Genomic DNA, 23823 nt, shown 5'->3' with positions numbered 1-23823 from the left:
ATGCCTTCAGTGTTTGATTTAGCAGGTCTTTATTAGACCCACTATATCGAACCCTGGAAGATCGATCACTGAAGCCTCAATCCTCCCATAAGCAGAAACAAGGCCAGAGTGCTCTACAAAAGGTATATGTAAATAGTTTTTAGAGGATATGCCAGTAGATGGCACTCAAGAACATGCAGCATTGTGCAAAGATTTTGTACAACCAGTAAAAGCTGCTGGTGAGTTTCACAAATTGCTTTTGAAGAGTTGCTTTTTACGTGCCACTCTCAAGAAGAGCAGGCTTTCAAAACTGGTTTTGTACTGATGAAACACCATTGACTTCCGTGAAGTCACTCTGTTTAATGCTGGTGTCAGGGAGAGGAGAATCAGTCCCAGAGAGTCAAGACTCATGGTATTTCTGGCTGATGTGGAAAGAAAGAAGGGCAGAAAATGGTAATTGTGTGAAATTACAGTGTAGTTTTACAGAGCCATGATGTTCTGATTAATTAGATGAAGTCTGGATAAGCATCTGGACTGATCCTTCAGTACATTTGGAGGTTAACCATTCTGTGTTGGGAGAGCCTATTATCCTGCCAGCTTTTTGTAGAAAACTATTTGTTGCATGTTGCTAATCCGTCTCCTTGGATATTCTCAGAATAACATATTGTCCTCTTGCCTCTAATGCAAAATCAGAGGTGTCTGACTGTGTCTCCTTAACAAGTTCTAAGCCTGAACATTTAAATTTGTTCTTGTCAAAACCCCATCTGGGGAAGTGTTCAACATACTTTTAAAGGATGAATAAATTTGCACCATAATTTGCACATTGGAGACCACAGAAAGAAGCTACATTGTTAGCATAATTATGGATCTGCTGAACAGCAAACACAAAGAGAACAAATGAGGTGAAGTTATTTTGGAATGATACAGTTCTGAGATGGGAAAACTTATTAGGTCATCAAATCCATAATCTTTCCAGTGCAAAACTGTTCTTAACAATATTGTATTCAGTGTTTTCTCTTGGAAGATTATTTCTTTTAGCATCATTTATTACTAGAAGAGTTACCCGGCATTGCTCGGGTCCTTAATTCAATTAATTTTTGGTTTTCTTAATTTAAATTATTACTCTGGAATAGGCCTTCAGGGGGAGGGATAGCTCAGTGGTTTGAGCATTGGCCTGCTAAACCCAGGATTGTGAAATCAATCCTTGTGGAGGCCATTTAGGGATTTGGGGCAAAAATTTGTCAGGGATGGTACTTGGTCCTGCTGTGAAAGCAGGGGACTGGACTCAATGACCTTTCAAGGTCCCTTCCAGCTCTAGGAGATAGGCAATCTCCATTAACTTATTTAATTTATGCAGGCTTCCCCGGGGAGTGAAGACTACCTCAGCTTCTCATACCTCAACAGCTTGGGGCAAGGTGAAGAGCACCTCTCCACGGCCACTGCAGCTCCAGTGTGAACAGCCAGGGCAAGGTCTGGGGAAGGTCCTAGTTCATCTTCCCCATGTGTTCCCTGGCCAGCTTGAGGAATGCAGCAAACTGTGCACTTTCCTTTCGCTCCCTGATGAAGGGGAACAGCCAGCGATGATCCTGTATGAAGGGGGAGGGGGAGCTGCAGTTCCCTGTCCTCCCTCTGTACAGCTAAACCCTTAGGCTGTGTCTAGACTGCATCCCTTTTCCGTAAAAGGGATGCAAATTGGACACATCACAATTGCAAATGAAGCGCGGATTTAAATCCCCCCCGCTTCATTTGCATAAAAATGGCTGCCGCTTTTTTCCAGCTCAGAGCTTTGCCAGAAAAAAGCGCCAGTGTAGATGCGGATCTTTTGGAAAATAAAGCCTTTTCCGAAAGATCCCTTATCCCTCTTAAAATAAGGAATAAGGGATCTTTCAGAAAAGGCTTTATTTTCCGAAAGATCCGCGTCTAGACTGGTGCTTTTTTCTGGCAAAGCTCCGAGCCGGAAAAAAGCGGCAGCCATTTTTATGCAAATGAAGCGGGGGGATTTAAATCCCCGTTTCATTTGCAATTGCGATGTGTCTAATTTGCACCCCTTTTACGGAAAAGGGATGCAGTCTAGGCACAGCCATAGGGTACATCTACACTACAGTGTTACTTTGAAATAATGCGTCTACACACAAAATGCATTTCGAAATAGCATTCTGCTATTTCAAAATAGCGCATCCGCACTGATTGGACACTGAATCGCATTTAAGGTCCACTGAAACCGGTTCCAGCAGGGCATTAGGTCAGTAGTTGTTTTATGTGGCTGCTGCCTGAGGCTATCTGAGGCTTGTGCTTAAAGGGTTCCCCCTGGACAGCTGGTTCTCAGCTTTCCCTGCTTGCTTGCCTACCTTGCTGAGGGACAGCAAAGCATTTTTTTCTCTGCTTGCTTTGGTTGCCCTGACTTGGTACACCACAGCACTCGGCACCATGGAGCCAGAGCTGCCTCTGGGCACTCTGGTGCTCATTTTGGATGTCTTGCTGCAAGCCTGGCAGCAATTGCTGGAGACTGCCTGGCAGCATCCGGTGCAGCCCAACCCCAGGCCCTCTTCCGGACCCCTCGGGAGCCATGGAGGAGCAGCAGCAGCGTCTGGATTCCAGCGTGCCCTGCCACATCTAGCGTCTGGACGCCAGCAGCAACTGGTGAGATCACACCATCCTGGAGTGCTGGGGAGACCAACACTGGACCCAGAACTTCAGGATGAAGAAGGACACCTTCCTCGAGCTCTGTGAGTGGCTCACCCCTGCTCTGCGGCGACGGGACATGCACGAGGCCCGCTATTCCCCTCCACAAGCGTGTGGCCATCGCCCTCTGGAAGCTTTCCATGCCGGATAGCTACCGATCTGTGGCGAACCAGTTCGGCGTGGGGAGATCCACCGTCAGAGCAGTGCTCATGCAGGTCTGGCAATCTCTGGCCACTGTGCCAAGGAGGGGGTGCGAGGAGGGGATGGGCAGGGAAAATGGAGAGAGGGGGTGCAAGTCCCCTCCACGGGAGGGTTTGGTCTGTCCCACCCACACTATGGACTGCCCGCGGTGGCCAGGATTGCAGGGGCGGGTTGCTCCTGGGAGTGGGGGCGCGGGGCAGTGGTGAGGAAGGAGCACTGTCAGCCACCCTGGCACCCCAGTGACTCTTGGTGATTTTGTGTGTCCCTCTGCAGGTGGTCAAGTCCATCAACAGAGTGCTGCTTCGCAGAGTCATCCACCTCACTGATGTGGACACGGTGATCAAGGGGTTTGTGCCCTGGGCTTCCCCAACTGCAGAGGGGCAATCGATGGGATGCACATCCCCATCCGTGCCCCGGATCACCAGGTCTCCCTCTACATCAGCCGGAAGGGATACTTCTCGATCATCCTGCAGGCTGTGTCTGACCACCGGGGCCAATTCGTGGACATTAACGTGGGCTGGTCCAGCAAAGCACACGACACGTGGGTTTACCGCAACTCCTCTGTGTGTCAAAGGCTGCACACTGGGACTTTCTTCCCCGACCGCCACATCAGGGTCGGGGACGTGGACGTGTCTTTGTGCCTGGTGGGGGATGCGGCCTATCCCCTACAACCCTGGCTGATGAAACCCTATATGGGACACCTCAACCCCTCCCAACAGGCCTTTAATGCCAAGCTCGGCAGGGCCCGCATCGTGGTGGAGGGGGCGTTTGGCCAGTTGAAGGCTCATTTTAGATGCCTCCTCACCAGCCTGGATCTATCCGAGTGGAATATTCTGCACGTGGTGGCAATGTGTTGTGTGCTGCATAATTTGTGCGAGAGGAAGGAGGAGGCTTTCCTGCCAGGCTGGATGGCAGAGGCTGACCACTTGGCTGGCCTCTACACGCAGCCCCACATGGCTGCCAGCTGGGAGGCCCATTGGGGGGCTGTCGGTATCCGGGAGGCCCTGCGGAAGAGCTTCCACCCGGAGGAGGAGTGAAGTCTCCCTGGCGTGCCCCACTGGGGCATTGTGCCTTATTCCACCCACATGTCCTTCCACTTTCTCCTCCCTAACCCCCCTTCCGGATGTAAAATAAAAACACCTGTGTTGCCAAAAACAAACTCTGTTTATTGACCATAACTGGGGTGGGAGGGGAATGAGGGTGGGAGAGGGGAGGGAGAAACCTGGGAGGAGAGAGCTGGAAGGGGGAGGCAAGGAGAGGAAGGGGGAGGAGAAGCTCAGGGTTGGGGGTCTTGCTGGTCCACCTATCTCCCAGCACTGTGGGTGCGGGGGCCTCAGCGTTCCTGGGGGGGGAGTGGGTATGGAGGGTGGAGTGGGTGGGGGGGGGGAGGAAGAAGCGGGAGGGGGAGCAGGAGTGGGAGGAGGAGTGATAGCTGGGGCGGCTGCAGGGGATGGAGCGGCAGCAGGCAGCAATCTCTGCACCAGGGTCTGCAGATGGTCACGGACGGCACGGCCCTGGGCAAACAGCTCCCACAAGGTCTCCCTCTGCAGCTGCAGGTCTTCATGCACCCAGTGCTCCTGGATGCGGACCTGCCTTCACAGTAATCCCAGGTGCTGCCGTTGGTACTCCCTCTTGGTTCTGGGTGAGCCTGCTGGCCTGGGTGCGGGAGGATGTCGTGGAGGGGTGGTGCGCCCTGCACTCAAGATGGTGCAGCTGTGGAGAAACATGAGAAGTGGTCAGTTATCCCTGGGGACACAGTGGGTGAAGCCCAGCCCCCCTCTGCAAGGCGAGAACAGCAGGTCTCCGCACCATCATGTCCTGCTATCCCCGGGAGTGTGAGCTGGCCCAGGACTGTATCCATGCCCCTGTGCTGTATATAGTGTGGGTGGCGGGGGGGAGGGGGAGGAGGAGAGATGTGTCTTGCCTCTGTGTAGAGGGGGATTCTGGAGGGAGGGCATTGTGCAGTGTACCTCCCCGGGGTCAGGAGCATGTCATGTGCCTTCATACATACATGCGTGTGGGTAACAGGCCAGGGCCCCTGTGTGACAGCCAGCTTGGGCCACATGCCCTGGCTGGCACGGCACATGAACAGGTTGCTGCATGATCCATGGTCAGCAAGGCCCACACGCGCGGTCCCTGGGCTCCCCCGCCCTGCCCCGCCCCACCCCACATAAGGGGACAGTGATGGCACTCACATGTCAAGGTCTCCCTGGCCTTGGAAGACAGCGGTGACATGGCTGCTGTGATGGCTCAGGGGTCCTGGGTGAGCGCCTCGCTCCCTCCAGGCTCCTGTGACTTCTGGCCATCCTCCTTCTGCTCCTCCACTGTGCTCTGGTCAGGGCCCTCTGCCCCTGGGTCGATGACCACCTGAGGGGCACAGACCGTCCGGTCCCCCAGGATGCGGTCCAGGGCGTCAAAATAGGGGAAGGGGTCTGGGTCTGCCCCTGGTTGGGAGCTGCCCCCTGTGGCCCTGGCATAGGCCTGCCTCAGCTCCTTTATTTTCATGTGCACCTGCTCCTGGGTTCGCATGTGGCCTTTGGTGGCCAGGCTGGCAGCCATCTGCCTGTAGACGGCCGCATTCCTGCATCTAGTGTGGAGATCATGAACGTTGGAGGCATCTCCCCAAACCTCAATCAGGTCCATGACCTCCGCACTGGACCAGGAAGGCACCCGCCTTTTCCGGCCCCTGGCAAGCTCCTGGGAACTGCCAGACTGCTCCTGGGGAGCGGTGGAGGGCTGGCTGGCACTGGCTGGTTGGCTCATGCTGGCAACTGGGTCAGGGGCCGTGCCTGAGGGCTCTGGGCTGGCAAGCCTGGAGCTGGCACAGACCCTGTGGCCAAATAGACTCTACCCCTTTAAGGGCTCCAGGGCTGGGGGAGAGGAGAGGAGTTTTCCTGGTTTGGCCCAGAGTGGCCACCAGGGCACCCTGGGAAGGGCTGGAGGCCCCCTATTTCGCAATAAGCATCTACACAATGCTTATTTCAAATTAGCTATTTCAACTTTGGCGCTATTCCTCGTAGAATGAGGTTTACCAAATTCGAAATAAGCGCTCCACTATTTCAAATTAATTTTAAAATAGCGGTTTGGCTGGATAGATTCTAGGAAAGTTATTTCTAAATAACTTTGCTGCGTAGGCAAACCCTTACCTTGCTTTAAGTTATGACAAGAGGAAACCACATAACACATTTGTTGGTCCTTGCTCTTACCATTTAAGAGGAGTTCTTGACCAAACAGACAGACAGACCGACAGACTCGCTTGCTCACTCACAAACTCTCTCAAATATACAGTACATTTGCCAATAATGTCTTCATTGGGCCAAGATCTTCAAAAACACAGAGCCACATGCTGCCACCTTTACTTACGGAAGTTGTCCCTAGCCAGAAGCTAGGAATGGGTGACAAGGGATAGATCGCTTGATGAGTCTCTCTTCTGTTCATTCCCTTTGGGGCACCTGGCATTGGCCACTGTCAGAAGACACCATACTGGGCTAGATGGACCTTTGATCTGACCCAATCTGGCTGTTCTCATGCTGAGTAACTGCTTACTATGCAAGTAGTCTCATTGACTTGGATGAGACTTGAATCTGTGCCATACTGTAAAACGATCTCTTCTCCAAAGCATTAATGGATGGGATTTTCAATAATAGTATAAGGGCTGGCTGGAAAACAAGAATTCTGTTTTGGGAAATTTTTTGAAGCCAGTGCATTTGGATTTTTTCCACATTGTCTTTCTTCTGCCTGCTTTTGAGCAGGAATTTGAACCTGGGACTGGCCCATCCCAGTTCAGTCCATAATCAATGAGTCATTGGCTATTCAAGAGTAAGTTTGGTTCAGTTTTCACTCCCCCCTCGTCCCAAAGCCCCTCTTCTCACTCACGCATTTTGATCAGAAATTCCAGCATGGGCCTGATAAAACTTCCTGGCAATTTTTTCTCATCAACCTCACATACAAATTTCTGTAAAAAATTTCAGTTTTGACAAATTGGTATTTTCTGTTGAAACATAAAAGGTGCTTTTGAAAAATTCCCCAACCAACTCTTAAAAACAAATAATCTAGTAGCACCTTAAAAACTAACAAAACATGTAGATAGTATCATGAGCTTCTGTGGGAGCAACCCACTTCTTCAGATGACAGGACAGCACTGTTCAGCATGGGTGTGTCTAGACTACAGGGTTTTGTCGACAAAAGTGGACTTTTGTCGATAAAACTATACCTGCGTCTACACTACCGCCGAGTTCTGTAGACAATAAGTCGACAGAACGTGGCAGTTTTGTCGATGGCGGTACACCTCATTCTGTGAGGAATAATGCTTTTTGTTGACAGAGTTCTGTCGACAAAAGGCACTATTGCATCCACTCTGTGCTTTTTCAAAAGAGAGCGTCTGGACTCTTTGTCGAAAAAGCGGCTTGCTTTGTCGACAGAACGGGCTGTAATCTAGACGTTCTTTGTCGACAGAGGCTTTGTCAACAGTATGGGTACGTCTAAACTACATGTCTCTGTCGACGGAGGCATGTAGATTTGTGTATTCGAAAAAGGGAAATGAAGCCGCGATTAAAATAATTGTGGCTTCATTTAAATTTACATGGCTGCCGCGCTGAGCCGACAAACAGCTGATCAGTTGTTTGTCGGCTCCGGGCACTAGTCTGGACGCTCCCCTGTCAAAATGAAAGCCTTTTATCGACATCCCCTGTAAACCTCATCCTACGAGGCATAAGGGGGATGTCGATAAAAGGCTTTCAGGTTGGCGCGGCGCGTCCAGACTAGCACGCGGAGCCGACAAACCACTGATTGGCTGTTTGTCGGCTCAGCGCGGCAGCCATGTAAATTTAAATGAAGCCGCGATTATTTAAATCGCGGCTTCATTTCCCTTTGCCTATCTGTCTAATCTACATGCCTCCATCAACGGAGGCATGTAGTCTAGACACACCCTATCTGTTGACAAAGCCTCTGTCGACAAAAGCCTGTAGTCTAGACGTACCATAGTGTAACTCTGTTCCCATCGTAATCAGTGACAGCAGAGTTTGGACAATATTAAGTGCTTTTAAACATCTTGCCAGGCAGTCTTAGAGATAAGACGCAACAGGAGAAGAGAAGACAGGAGGAGAATTTTAGCAATAATTCCATAGCTCAGTCTCCCATTAGGTAATGTTTTATTATGCTTTGTCTTACAGTAGCAACTAGAGGCCCAAACTTATTCGGCACTGCACATGAGTTCTAGCCCCAGAGAGTTTGCAATCTAAATAGTGAAGACAAAGGAAGGATTATTATGCCTGTTTTAAGGACAATGAGAAACTGAGGCACGGAGAGATTAAATGAGCTGCTCAAGGAAAGCCAGGCATTGGAGCCTGTCTCCCATGCCAGTGCTTTAGCTAAGGGCTATTCTTTTTCATGCTTTCTCTATATCCATTTCTCAACATTCATCTTCAATTTACTTTCCCTTAATTTTACCCCCTTAATTTTACCCCATTACTCCAAGTTACACCCCACACTCCTCCTTTAATGTTTACAGACTTCTAATACTGGTTTTGCCTTCCTTCCCTTAGTAAGGAAATATTTGGAAAACTTTCCCATGGACCATTATTACTTCCCTGTGAGTGTATTTCAGTGTACCACCATAATGTAAACCAAACACTATGTTAAAGCTCACACTTCCTCTTCTCTCTGAATAAAACCAGCTTAGCAATACCCTTTCCATCTTAATTATGTAAATTAGATTCTCTCCTGTATATGGGGGAGCTGAGTTGCTAAAGGCAAAACAACATAACTTCACATAAAATGCCCAGAGATTACAGCACTGAAATAATAGGGTATGTTCAGTGGTTTGGATTGAGTCCATAGCTTCGTAGAGGCCAACAGCAAAAGAAATAATGTAAAACTATATAAAAGGCAGTAAACTTTCCCGCATTGTTGTTTGCTTTTGTTTTACAGTCTTCTGTAAGTAGAAGCCCGTAATGTGGAACTGGGTTTAGAGGATAATTTGAATCCAGAGGAAATGGAATTTTAATAGCTTGTTATTTAATTAACTAATAAATAACGCAAAGTGCCTCTAACAGTAAAATATCAATTGCGACAGAGCAAGTCCACATTAATAAATGATAAGACAACCGCGCCATGAGCTCACTTAAAGGCGTTAGCACAAACATTTCCTGGCAGAAATTGGGGAATTACTAGTGATTAGATTGAAATCAGAATCATTGGAATTTGGATTGTGCCGAGCAATTAACTACCAGTGTAAATGTATAACATTGGGCAGTTTATTTTTCTTTAGGCAGGGCATCCAAATATTTCTTTGTTGTCTTCTAAAAAATGGAAAATGCAACTCAGGTTTTTAAAAAAGCAACATACATAGATTTGTGGGGGACAAGAGCAAAACAATTCTCAGGCTTCCAGGGTACAATAATGGTATCTCTAAAAGAATCTCTATTACTCAGTTCTGTTTTCCTGACAAGAAAGAATGTCTGGGTGGAAAGGGTTGGCTTGTCTAGAGTCCCATCTGTGCAGAAGCAAGTACCTCTCGTCCAACTTGTGTAAATGTGAAGTAACTCCTTAGATTAGGGCTACTCAACTTTGGAAGCCTCAGGGCCCACAATGATACTCAGCACATACCAAGAGCTGTAACTTAAGTGTGGTTGCATATACATGCAAATACATATGCAAATATATGCAAATAGCTTATAGCACACAGCACTCCCGGCACCTCCTTCCTGGGGACTAGAAACACTGACACCCAGTACCTGTCTGTTCCAGCCTGCCCGTCCGCTTGCATCTTTCAGTGCTCATCCTGCCTGAGAGACGCCTCGCCGTTGTGTTCCCAGTGGAGGCCATGTTCAAAGGATCCCACCTGTGGGCTGCGTGTTGAGCTTTTTGTAAACCCAAACTGCCCCGCGGGCCGCAAACAAACAGGCCGCGTATTGAGTAGCCTTAGATGCTGGTGGAATTACACCAGTGTCAGATTGTTCTGAGAGGAGAATCAGATCTAATGAGACCAGAAGTTTCTCAAAAATGTACACTCACTTAGCATGGAATTCAGTCATGAAGAGGGTCAGCACAAGTCCTGTTCAGTACTTAGATGACCCTTGCCTCTACTTGAGGGCATATGCAGTGTCCAGCTCTTGTCCTGACCCCTGCCATTCACACTGTGTGAAAATAGATCCAGTGATTGAAAGCTAAAGCGAGACAAATTCAGACTGGAAATAAAAGTGCACATTTTTAACAGTGAGGAGCAATTAACCATCTGAACAACTTGCCTAAAAACGTGATGGCTTCTCCATCGCCTCAAGTCTTTGTATTAAGAGTGGATGACTTGCTACAAGAGATGCTTTAGCTTGATGAGAAGTTATGGGCTTGCTGCAGAAATTACTGAGTGGGCTTTCTGCCCTGCATCAAGGTCCTAAAGGTCTCTACTGGAATTATGCACAGTTTTGTGTGTCGTTCCCAAGCCATGGCAGGGGAACACCCTCGCAGGCCTGTTATTTCACATTCATGTGAAGCATTTAGTTCAAGCTAAAGACTTAAAAATTATGAAATCAGAGCCTCTCACCTCTTTGCTAAATGGAGAAAAAAGGCTTCTACTGGTGATTAAACAAATTACTATTAAATATTTGGGGGGGGGGGGGAACTAGGCTCTGACTTGTCCAGTAAAATATAATTACAACTAAGTCCCAGAAATAAAATATTTGCAAAGAATGTCAGTGAAGACGGGGTTTCTCCTGTAACAAAGCCCCACACAATTACTTATCCCTGCACAGAATTTGTTTGGAATCAATGATCTTACAGAAAAAAAGAGGCACTTAAAATACAACTGAAGTGTTGCCAGGACATGTGTAATTGTAGTAAGTTGGCTATGCTCTTCTGTAGCATGGTATTATGAAGACAAATGGATGACTTTGTTGTTTGTAATCATCAGGATTTTCCAGAAGATTAAACATATGAAAGCAAAGCTTCCTAAGCAATTCCCTAGGAGATTTCATCATATCACAGAGCAGGTTCAAAAGCAGCAACGGATCTAATTCCAAAAGCTCTTAAACTCACTGTACATTCCAGCGTAGTCTTCCCGGTGCTTGTGTGAGCACATCAGGCCAAATTCCAGGCTTCCGCGCAAAGCTGCACAACCAGGCTTTGTGCAGAGCTCTTTATGGAGTCTGGGGAATTTACTCCTCCTTTATCGTGCTGGAGCCTTAGTGCAGCTGCTGCCCTTAGAGCTCCCCTTATATAGGGAGGTTTTGATCAGTGGGATCTATACTGTCACGGGTCTGCTGTTCCCATTCACTCACTGAGACGGCATGGTCTAGTGAATTGAGTACTTGACTGGAGGCCTGGGACTCCTGTTTTTTAATCCTACTTCTACTACTAGTTAGTCTTAATTCTACTAGTCACTAAACACTGGGCCTGATTCTGCTCTCACTTTAACCAATGGAAGTACACAGTTAAAAATGGTCTCAGAGCAAATTCTGTCCTATCCTTTAGCTCTGCCGCCGAAACCAACTAGGAGGGCCGGCTCCCCAACCAATGTACCTCAGCAAATCTCCACTGAAGTCAATTTACCTATGCTGAGTAACACTGGCTGATTTTCTTACCCACAATTTTTACCTGAGGAGCTCTGTGTCACCAAGTGGATTTTACATAGGACTGAGTGTCAGGAGAGTAGGGTTGTGACACTAACTCATAGCCACTTTGCCTCCCTGAGCCTCAGTCTTTTCCTCTGTATAATGGGATAATGACATTTACTTACACTCTGATAGATGTGTTGTGAGGCCTAACTAAATAATGGGCCTAGTTCTCGACTGGTGTAAATCAGTGTGAGTCCATTGATATCAGTGGAACTGTACTGATTTACTCCAGCTGAGGGGCTGGCCCAGTCTTTGCAAAATGTTAGATTTATGAAACCTATTTTGAAGGCCAGTTCTCCGGGGACATAGACAATCCTTCTTCTGCCACAAATGCAGCATTTTGTTCAGCTGCAAAGTTTAGAGCAAAACTGACCTTGCTGTTCCCTTCCCCGACCATACTTCAGTGCAAAAAGTTTCCAGGCGCCTCTAATTTCATAAAAATATTGAAAAGGAAGGGACTGACACCAGCTACACAGCTTAGGCAAGTCTCCAAAGGCCCTTTCATCATGTTACGATTCTCATTCATCCAACAAGTGAGGCTCCACTACAACATAAGCGATTGAGAATTTTTATATGATCCAAAGTAAGAATGTTGTCATGGCAAGGGCTGCCAGATGGTGCCGTTCCAAGTTCTCTTTCTTAGCATGCAAGAAAATGCTCAGTCTTGGGAAAACATACTGTATTATTATTAGTTTTGCTAGGCAAGGAACAGAAATGGGAGTCGTGAAAACAGCAGCCGAGTTTGCTTCTGCCATGGTCGCCAACTGGAGTCAATTTTTGAGAGAGAGGTGTTCCCTAGGAACTTGGCATTGGCTGAGGGCTGAGATTCCTGAGAAAACGGCTTGCCCTGCATGTGGTTTGTGACCACTTCTGCTCCAGGACTGGGGTGTGCATGTGTGTGCAAAGAAAACAAGTTATAGTTAGAATATATCCAGACTGCATCATTTATTTCTCTTCCACTGGGAAGTTGACCTGAAAGATCCTGGACATCTGCTATTGCTCTGGAGAGGGAAGACAGTCCCAGGCAAAATGGCTCTTCTCATTTTGGTGCATCTTCATTGGAGAAACATTCTCCTTTCTTGCAATAGCTCTTTCCATTTTCCAAGTAACATGGCTGAATTAAGTTGCCATAGCTACACAGGGACTGTGGCAGACCCTTGATCATCATGATTATGGTATATTTGCACTCAGAGAATTAAGGCTGCATCTTTCATTTTCAGCCAGATGATTTCAGTCTTAAGCACTTCTGTGAATTTGAATCGTTTGATGCAGCTTGGAATACGAGACGTAAAACAGCAGGGGAAAATGACAACTTCGTGGCAGTTTGACTTCTTCAGTTTAAACCAAAATTCCAAGCATTATTCCAGTTAGAAATCTGATTTCAAAAATAAATAGCAACATTTCAACAGCCGATGTAGAATAGAGACTGTTAAATAGCTTTAAAAAGGCTGCTGCTTTGACTCTTGAGCTATCAAAGGCAGTCTGTTTCCCATGAATGAAGAGCACAGAACTGGCTGGGATTTGAACCCTCTCCCCATTTTGGGTTGTTATGTTAAAAAAAAAAAGTTGTAGCCGTCTTGCTTTCACACTGGTTAGTACAACTATTTTTCATTACATTGGCACCACCTCTGCCAGAATACATAGTGCCTCACATTTGGAGGAGGCCAAGTCCTCTCTCGGTTGATCCAAAATAGTTTTTAAAACAAATTATTGGGGGAGGAGGGAGAAGAGCAATCCCTGAAACTTTTTCATGGAAGCCTGCGTGAAAAACGATTTGCAGGGGGAACAATTAAAGGAAAGTGAGCGGTGCATGTTTGCTTTCAGATGTTTGCATATGACTTATGGCAAGGGTTAAGAGCAAGATAGTGCGCTCAAGTGATTCCAGATGGGCCAATATTAATATCTTTCTTTTCCTGATGAATGAGAAGGTATGACCCAGTTAGGAAACTGCTAAAATTACAGGCGCCACGGAGGCTTCGGCTGGTGCCCTACCACAGGTTTTTTATCCTTACCTCGGCAACTGTAATGCTGATGAGCCGCTCGAACCTGCTGAAGGAGACGTTCCAGGGCTTCGGTATGTCCCTGGTGCTTAGGTTCTCTGCCATCACAGTCTTTCCAATCTGTTAAACAAAAGCAATAAACAGATGGAAATCTAAAAGGAGGGGAAGAGGCTTAAAAATGTTTTCTTGCTCCTCATTTTTTCCTGGTTGTTTTGGGGGAGGGGAAGGATTTGCAACCATGCACAAGGGATGGTACTGCTTATACTATAAGCTTCTTCTCCCCCCTGAAAATTAAATATATAATAGCAACAACAACAACATGGGGTTAGAATTTCAAAAGAAACCGGCTCCCAGAAGCTTCTGTTGTGACTATTGCAGAAAAATCGATTGTAGGTAACTATATGGTCCCCATTACTCTAGCATCTAATATATTTATCCTAAGAGTCCCTTTTATCCCATTTTACAGATGGGGTACTGAAACATGGGGAGACTAAGTGATGTGACCAAGGTCACACCAGAAGTCTGTTGCAGAGCAGAGAATTGAACCCCAATCTCCTGCTAGCCTTTGAATGATTGGAACATCCTTGTTAGCTGGGCTAAGCACTTTTGAAAATGCTGTCCTGGTCATGGGTGTTGAATTCCGGACATTCCAGTCACGGTGCCCATAGTGTGCTGGGCATGGCACTTACAAAGCAAGCAGCCACGGTTTTGTCCCCAAATGTCCAGAGAAGGTTTGCTACGTAAAACTCTCACTCAGCCTTACTAAAACCTTCTTTCACAAATTTCCAAATTCTTTGTCCCAGGCGCAAGAAAATCAGTTGAGGTCATGGAACAGTCGAGCCATGAGTTCGGATGATTTTAAATTTTAAAAGTGCACTTCTTCCCTTTACAAAATAAAAATGAAATAAAATGTAAAAACCCACCCTAGTTTCACAACTAAAAGCATGCACTTGGCATGTCAGTGTGTCGACAGATTCCTTCTTCTCTTCTTAGCTGGCACAGAGCACATGTGCCAAAACTAACTGCTCACTTGCTGAGCAGACAGGACTAATTTAAGTGGAGTCCCAGGGACTCAGCATGACAGAGAGCTAAATATGATTGGCCTTGACTTGCTACAGTGATAAAAAGCCCGCCCCCCCCAGCACAGGTGGATGTGTTGGACAGCGGTTACTCCCATAGTCTGTGGGCTGTTGCAACAGCTGTAGAGAAGTTGTAGAGAGTCTAGTGGATGCCAAAAGCAATAACCTTTGTAGGCCAACACCAGGAGGTCACGTCTCAACTCTATTTGAAGTATCCACTGGATGCAGGTGTGTAGAGACACATAGGAACCATTTGCCACTCACTTGCTGGGGACTGGTTCAGAAGGTTGATGTCCTTTAGAAAACTCAACTTTGTAGGGCCCTCAGCAGGGGGTCTGTCAGCTGGGGATCGCCAGAGCATAGCAGCATCCAGGTCACACCCTTTCTAGAGCCCAGGTTTGCCTCTGGTACATCCACTGGCCCGAGAGGCAGGGCTAGAAGCCAGCACTCAGTGAGTTTCCCATGTGAGGGGGACTCTCTGGGCAGGAAGATTCCTGAACTTTGTAATTCCTTAGGGCAGGAATGGGGAACCTTTTTTGGGCCAGGGGTCACTGACTCACAGAAACATCAGGTGGGGGGCTGCACACAAGTGAGAAAAACAAACAACCCCCACTGACAAACTGAGAAGGAAGGAAAAAGACGCTCCCCCTTCGCATGCCAGAGCCTGGGGGGGCGGGCCAGGATAGTAGATTTTGTGTGCTCCAGCCCTTTGGTGGGATGGCTGGGGGGAGAGGGGCTGGTGCACCAGTGCAGGATCCCCAATGCTGGGGGAGTGCCCTGAGCTTCAGGGACCAGGTCCAGGGGCCCTAGGCTCCCCATCCCTGCCTTAGGGCCTTAGAGCCCTGGACTTTTAATTCTATTAACACTAATCCTTAGCAACTGGCCATGGACCATTGTTTGTACCTGAAAGCTGCCTGACACAGTTTTGGAAGCCAGGAAGCCAGTCCCTGGTATCAAAAAGGTTCAGAAATACCACACTAATGTATTTTTCTGGCAGTCATTATAGACCATTTTATAGCGTGCTAAAGAGTCTAACTTTAGTTTACAGCTTAGGGCCAAATTCTGCTCTGTTACACCAGCATCATTCCAGGAGTTTGTTTTCAAAACCCACAGCAAAGGCGATGCACCCAGGTAAAGGCCTTCACACGAAAATACGTTCGGCAGACAGTAACTGGACCAAGAAATAAAAAGCATGTTGCATTTCAAGCTGAAATTCTGACATTAGGCTTGCCTCATAAAAAGAGTTGAAACTCAGGCTATAAAGCATTTCCCTCACACTTGAGCGTGTGTCATGGATGATACAGAACAATGAAAACACTGCATAATGTCAGCTATACAATGGGTTCGTGACTGGCATAATGCTCTAGGGTGCACTGAGGAAGAAAACATACGCGTATGGTCTTGTGGAAACGCTGTTCTTGGACGCACAGGGGCCTTTCCAGATGTATCTTGGGTGACTATTGGTCACTCTGCTGTTGCCATACCTGCTTCTTCTAAAATATAACACTGCAGTCCCTCCCTGAGTGCCTCACTGTTGTCAAAGAAGTCAAAGCCTGGCAGGAAGCAGGGGAAAGGTGGTTTTACTTCACCTGGTTTCTCAAGGTGTGTCTAGACTACACAGAGAGATATAGATTAGGCACATCAAAATTGCTAATGAAGCCAGGATTTAAATATCTCGTGCCTCATTAGCATAAACATGGCTGCCACTTTTTTTCGAAACAGAGTTTTTTCGAAAAAAAACTCCTGTCATTCTAGACGGGGATCTGTCGAAAATACAGCCTTTTCCGACAGATCCTGTATTCCTTAAAAAATTAGGTTTACGGGATCTGTCGAAAAAGGCTTTATTTTTGACAGATCCGCATCTAGACTGCTATTTTTTTTAAACTCCGTTTCGAAAAAAAGCGTTGGCCATGTTTATGCTAATGAGGCATGGGATGTTTAAATCCTGGCTTCATTAGCAATTTCGATGTGCCTAATCTACATCTCTCTGTTGACCGAGAGGTGTGGTCTAAACACACCCTCAGCTGTTGCAGGAACAAAGTGTCCGGATCTTTAACTTCCCTGAGGCTGCCCATGTGTTCTCTGTAACTTTGTGTCCCCGCAGCACCGAGCTCTATGGCCGTGTCCAGACTCAGGGGTTCTTTCGAAAAAAGTAGCCTTTTTTTGAAAGAACTTCCCCTGCGTCCAGACTCAAGCCGCGTTCTTTCGAAATTATTTCGAAAGAACGCGGCTTTTCTTTCAATGGCGGTAAACCTCGTTTCACGAGGAAGAACGCCTTCCTTCGAAAGTTCCTCTTTCGAAGGAAGGCGTTCTTCAATGTAAAGAGGCCGTCTTCGAAAGAGAGCATCCAGACTCGCTGGGTGCTCTCTTTCGAAAAAGCGGATTTCCTCTATCGAAAGATCCGCCTGCTGTCTAGATGCGATCTTTCGAAAGAGGCTCTTTCGAAAGATGCTTTCTAAAGAGCCTCTTTCGAAAGAAGCCTGCAGTCTAGACATAGCCTAGGAGTGCTTCCTTTCCCACCCTGGATTCTCCATAGCAGCAGGACAAGCAAGGAAGGCCAATGCATGTCTGCTTCTATCCACCCTTGGCTGCTCCTGAACTGGGGACATTCTCTCCCATGCCCTGGCAGCACCTCTGTGCTGCCAGAGGGGTGCGGACCAGCTGCAGGAAGGGCCACAGGGTTTGGGATAGGGCTGGTCAAACATTTTCCATCCAAACTTTTTCCGACAGAAAATTGGGATTTTACAAAAGTTTCGTGGAACGCGCCTGCTTGCCTCGAAATGGTTTGGTTTTCATTGTCAGAAAAGCCAATCCCCAACCTTTCCATTTGAAACTCAATTCTTCGGTTTTAGTTTTATTTTTATTTTTGGAGGTTTTCAGACAAAAAAACCCAAGGTTTTTAGATACAACGTTTCTGCGGGAAAATAACCCCCATTTTCTAACCAGCTCTTGTCTGGGTTCAACTGCACCTGGTGGAAAGTCCAATGAAGTCTGTGACAAGACTTTGTTGGACTTCAATGAGCTTTGGATGAGGCTCTTATTGTAGAATATTTTTAAAGGGTTGAAGAAGAATACAAAGAAAGAGGCACTGTCAGAAGGGTGGGACATTGAAATATTCCCAAAATAATACCTCGGTCCAATACAGGGCAGCAGTGTAAAATGTTTTGTTGTGGGTCTCCTGTTCCACAAGGCATGTTCTATTGACTGACACTGAGTTCCTGTAAAAGTGACAATCCCCTTCTTTAGGGGGCATAGCATTTTAAGGTGTCAAGAACCAAATTCTGCTCTGTAACACTGATGTAATTCCAGACTAAGTCAGTGGAATCACTCCACTGTAAGTCTACACAGCAACATTATTTCGAAATAACTTAGTCCGCGTCTACACAGCAGGCAGTTATTTCAAAATAATGTCAAAATACTGTCAAGCTGGAGGACTGCTTACTCCGACTCCTGCAGCCCTCAGGCTGTGCCTACACTGGGCCAATTATTGTGGAAAAGCAGCCGCTTTTCCGGAATAAGCTGCGAGCTGTCTACACTGGCTGCTTGCTTTTCCGGAAAAGCAATGATGATCTAATGTAAAATCGTCATTGTTTTTCCGGAAAAACTATGCTGCTCCCATTCGGGCAAAAGTCCTTTTCCAGAAAAACTGTTCCGGAAAAGGGCGAGTGTAGACAGCACAGTAGTCTTTTCCGCAAAAAAGCCCCGATCGTGAAAATGACGATTGGGGCTTTTTTTGCGGAAAAGCGCGTCTACATTGGCACGAACGCTTTTCCGGAAAAAGCGCTTTTCCGGAAAAGCATCCTGCCAATGTAGACGCGCTTTTCCGGAAATACTTATAACAGAAAAACTGTTCCGTTTTAAGCATTTCCGGAAAAGGCTGCCAGTGTAGACGTAGCCTCATTGTATGAGGCGTAAGGGAAGTCAAAGGAAGAGTGCTCTATTTTGAAATAAGTGCTGTGTAGATGCTCCCAAACTCGAAATAAGCTACGCAATTGACATAGCTCAATTTGTGTAGCTTATTTCGAGCTAAGCCCTGCTGTGTAGATGCACCCACAATAAGCAGAAATGACTATACTACACCAAAAATAGATGATTTTTTAGAGTAACACTGGTTTTATACTGGTGTAAGTGAGAGCAGCATTTGGCCCAGAATAAGACAATAATACTGAAACGGTCTCAATTACCCAAACTACACTTCCCACATCTCTCAGATATGTAGTGTCTGGCCAGATTCCTTTATGTTCTCACATTACCATTCAAGCTTATTAAATGGTTACATTAGCCTAATAAAAGAAAGTGCTAATGCAATAAAATGAAAACCTTCAGCACACTAATCAATACAAGGGAAGCTGCAATGTGCCTGGCCAATTCTGCAGCAAATACTAATCCAGGAAAAGTGACTAACAATAGGACGCCATTAGGATAAATTTAAAAAAATTGCAAAAGTAAAATTATGGTCCCAGTGGAGTTTCAGAAAACTCACCATGATTTTTAAAAGGAAGGAGGTTTTTCAGTCATGTGGAACATTTTAACTACTACTACGTAAGTGCTACTGTGCACATAAGAACCTCTACTTATGTGAGAAGTCCATTGACTTCAATGGGAATTAACATCCAACAGAATCTTAAAGGATTGGGCCCACAAAGTTTGTTTCAGTTCCATGCACAGGACAGAATTGTTTTCACTATCAATGTTTTCCTGATGCTTGGTCAGATTTAGAATACGATCTGCTCTGTTCCTTACATTACAGAAAGTTTAATATGACAGAAGCCTATTATGGGACATCAGGGCTATATCTATACTACCAGGTTATTTCAAAATACATTATTTTTAAATAATAACTCCAGAAATAACAATTTCAAAATAAGTTTATTCGTCTTCACAAGCAGGAGTTATTATTTCAAAATAAGAAGTCCATTATTTTGAAATAAGGGTACATCTACACAGCAGGGCTAAAATTGAATTAAGCTACACAATTTCAGCTATATAAATTGCGTAGCTGAAGTCAAAATAGCTTAATTCAGCTTTTGGTGCTGTCTACACAGCAGCAAGTCGAAGGAAGAGCAGACTTCCTTTGACTTCCCTTGCTCCCCGTGAAATGAGGGTTACCATGAGTCAGAGTAAGAAGTCCTCCAGCTCAACATTATTTCAAAATGAAGACTTGCTGTGTAGATGCACACTATGTTATTTCGGAATAACGACAGTTATTCCAAACTAACGCTGCTGTGTAGATGTACCCTAACAGGCTTGGTAGCGTGGACTCTCACCTTGTTATTTTGAAATAAAGGAAATTATTTTTAAATAACTCCCCAGTGTAGACATGACCTAGGATCAAAATCCTAAACCTCATGCATGTGTGTGTGCAGGATCAGGTCCTAAAGACACAACCTGCTGACAAAGGACTGGAAAAAGGGTGGAAGAGGAAACAATGCAGGACAATAAAAATATATAGATTTTTCCAGTTTTTGTTGTTGTTGCTGGAGTTGGGTTTTTTGGTTGTTGTTTTTGTTTTTGTTTTGCTTGAAGTTCTATTTTATTTATTTCATTCCTGGGTGACGCCCATTTTATCCTTTGACCTCCAATGGATTTGCATTTGCACAAGCTCATTGTAAAAACAAAACAACTCTGATAAAGTAGCTTTAATAAATCAATCATGGGGAGCATAGGAGATTTTAACCTACTAGAAGGAGCAGCACAGGCTGGAGTGGTAGTCTGTGGAGGTCCCCATCCCTTCATGTTGTATGCTGAGACCCGAGTGTAATAAATTTGGCCCTGCAAATGCATTGGAAAGGAAACAAAGGGGTATTAAACATTTCATTTATTAACATTAACAGCAGTACTTTATACTTTGTTTCTTCAGTGCCCCATATAAACATGAACTAATAAATCCTTAGCACAGCAACTTTTAAAATTACGTACAGCCAGTCCCACAAGCCTTAACAGGGCTACTGAATTCAACAATCTGCGCAGTGAAGTTAAATAATTTGCCCAGGGTTCTATTGTGAGTCAGTGGCAAAGTGGTGAGATTGGTACATATGTACTGCTCACTCCACAGGTTGTAGAATCAGGACCGTAGAAAATGTATAATGAAGTAATGATTACAGTTTTAGGGGGGGTTATTTATTTGTCTCCTCACAGTAAAGTAAGCCCTTTGATGGGGATCAATTAAAATAAGCTTTGAGTGAATTTTTTTGGATTTTAACAAAGCATATCTAACTGTATCCATCCACTTGGTCTAAAAACTGGGCTGGAGTTGTCATGAGAATAGGGCTCTTTTGCTAGATTTACTGCACTTCCCATTCTAGTCAGGTTGGAACAAACTGCAGAAACAGCCTCCTTTCATGGTATTTTGGTCCTTCTCTTCTGGTCCTGGAGGAACCCAGGAAGCACGGAGGCTGGCAACCGTGGAACAAACCAAACAAAATGTAAAACAACTTTTCTGGTTCAGTCCAAGCCTGGAGTTACAAAGATGATTGATTCCTTATTACAGGCAGTCCCCGGGTTACGTACAAGATAGGGACTGTAGGTTTGTTCTTAAGTTGAATTTGTATGTAAGTCGGAACTGGTACATATTGTAGGGGAAACTCTAGCCAAACATTTCTCCAGAGCTCAGTTTTATTCTCCCACACCTCACTTCCCTCAGTCCTTTATTCTCAAGCTGAGGTGTCTGCTGAGAAAAGCCGCTCCGCGTCTCCCTGGTCTGCTGTGGGGGGCGCTAGCTTCACGTCTCCCTGATCTGCTGGGGGGAAGCAGCTAGTGCGGGGTTGCCTCACCCCGTTTGTAAGTAGGGATCCGATGTAAATCGGATCCATGTAACCCGGGGACTGCCTGTAATCTAATCTATTGTATCCATTGCACCACAGTCCTCAGCTATGAAGGTGTGAACCGCACAGCGCTCTAACATGTTGCACCCTACTTGCTCCACGTAGACTTTGCTGGCACAAAACTAAAAGATACCCTGCTCACTCTGACTCACATTAGAACCTCAGCATTATGAACAGCAGAGTTACAGACTGACCAGTCAACCACACACTCATTTGCAATTGGAAGTATGCAGTCAGGCAGCAGAGGAGACAAAAACCAAAACCAACACAACAACAGCAACAACAAAACACAAATACAATACTAAACAAAATGGAGGGAAGGCAGGATTTTTCTTTGTCTGAAAGTTAAGTCAGTTGTAAAATTCTGAAGGAACAACCATATCATTTTGTTCGGAGTTACACACATCTCAGAGCTCTGAACCATCTCCATTCCCAAGGTATACCAACTTTTGATGTTCTACCAGGCCTGTGAAGAGGGGGAAAAAGGGGCAATTGCCCCGGGGTCCAGCAATTCAAAGGGGCTCAACAGCCAAAGTCCTGGGCCCTTTAAATCGCTGTGGGAGCGCTGCGCTACATGCTACATGGGTCTCAGAGGGCTGACTGCCTTGGTTCCACCCCTTCTACCTGAGACACTGCCCCTTTCAGGAGCACAGAGGCCCACCCCCTTGCTCAGGTGCCTGCAGAGGCCATCAGCTCTGCTGGGTTCTATCATAGTTCCATTTCAAACTGGATTACATGGATGGGCACTAGGTATTTTTAGTTCCCAAGAACAGGGTTAACCTGGAGCAGTTAGAGCACAACTTTTTAGTGTGATCTACATACATACTCCTGTAGGCCAGACTCTGGCAATGCCTAGACAAGCCCTAAGAACATAACCAAGGGTGAGGTTCTGATACCCTTACTCACATTGGAGAGTACCTTATTTCACAAGGACTACGTCTAGACTGGCATGATTTTCCGCAAATACTTTTAACAGAAAAGTTTTTCCATTAAAAGCATTTGTGGAAAAGAGCGTCTAGATTGGCACGGACGCTTTTCCGCAAAAGCACTTTTTGCGGAAAAGCGTCCGTGCCAATCTAGATGCGGTTTTGCGCAAGAAAGCCCCGATCGCCATTTTCGTGATCGGGGCTTTTTTTTTGCAAACCAATACCGCGTTGTCTACACTGGCCCTCCTGCGCAAAAGTATTTGCGCAAGAGGGCTTTTGCCCGAACGGGAGCAGGATAGCATTTCTGCAAGAACACTGAAAATCTTACATGAGATCGTCAGTGTTCTTGTGGAAATTCAAGCAGCCAGTGTAGACAGCTGGCAAGTTTTTCCGCAAAAGCAGCTGCTTTTGCGGAAAAACTTGCCAGTCTAGACGCAGCCAAGGAATCCTCTGGGTTCCTGATTCTCATTTGCATGAAGGTGTCCTCATGCCACTCTGGCAATGTAAACAGGCCTCTGTGTAAATGAGAATCAGACCTACTGACTTCAGTGGGACTATTGATGTATAAGGGTGGCGGACACTGGTGCTTAGGACCCAAGCCTGCATATAGTCCTGCTGAAATTACAATAAAAAGTGCTACTTCCAGCACTGTATTGGCAGGATGAGGACCTTAACTCATTTGTAAGCCATTGTACAGATTCACCAGCCATGGAAGGAAATTACAGGTCACTGTGCTGTAGTTACATGATCCCTTTACTGTAGTATCAGAAGGCACATTTACACAGCAGGGCCAAATCCAAAATAAGTTATGTTACTAGAGCTACGTCAATTGTGTAGTTTAAGTCGAAATAGCTTATTTTGGCTTTTGGCGCTGTCTACACGGAAGCCCGCGAAAGAGCGCTCTGCCTCTGGCTTCCCTTAATCCCGTACAATGAGGGTCATGGGAGTTGGAGTAAGAAGTCCTCCAGCTGGACATTATTTTAACATTATGTCAAAATAACGGCTTGTGTGTAGACACAGACTGTTATTTCGGAATAATGGAATACCACTGCTGTGGAGACATACCTTAAGTGTCTTGAAGCTTGTCACAACACCCCCATGAGGTAGGGAAGTCCCAGTGGGGGCAGAGAGGGTAAGTGACTAGCCCAAGGTCATGCTAGGAGTCTGTGGCAAAGTAGGGATTTGACACTAGATCTTTCCTCTTCTTCACGAGTACCCTAGCCCCTGAGCTAGCCTTCTGCTGCACCTCACACCCATTTCCTTGGGGCAAGATTCAAAATCAGACCAAACCAACTCAAGCTATTGCTATATAAGCATGTATGGCATTTCTAGCCTTACCCCACACCCTAACCATAGGGCCACACCCTAACCCTATGGCAGCCTCCTTTGCATCAGCTTCCTGTTTCCTTTTATAACTCTAGCCTAATGAGACACGTGATAGGCAGGAACCTGATAACTCCCTACATGCTCCAGTGCTTTTACACCTTGTCACACCACCGGAGCTAGGCTACTCAGAACTGGGG

At 46.1% G+C, this 23823-nt stretch overlaps 1 protein-coding gene across 2 annotated transcripts in view; it reads right to left on the bottom strand.

Moving 5' to 3' along the window:
* Nucleotides 1-23823, bottom strand: part of ANKFN1 (ankyrin repeat and fibronectin type III domain containing 1) — a 361082-nt gene that overhangs the window by 42216 nt on the left and 295043 nt on the right. For both annotated transcript variants that reach the window (XM_075903834.1, XM_075903832.1), the window contains 2 exons: nt 20232-20322; nt 13484-13591 (listed from right to left, as the gene is read on the bottom strand). In XM_075903834.1, coding sequence (XP_075759949.1) covers nt 13484-13591; nt 20232-20322 — 199 coding nt within the window. The remainder of the gene's footprint in view (nt 1-13483; nt 13592-20231; nt 20323-23823) is intronic.

This window comes from Pelodiscus sinensis, chromosome 20 (assembly GCF_049634645.1).
Source record: "Pelodiscus sinensis isolate JC-2024 chromosome 20, ASM4963464v1, whole genome shotgun sequence".
NCBI classification, from domain to species: Eukaryota; Metazoa; Chordata; order Testudines; family Trionychidae; genus Pelodiscus; species Pelodiscus sinensis.
This window is presented reverse-complemented; position numbering and strand designations above follow the sequence as displayed.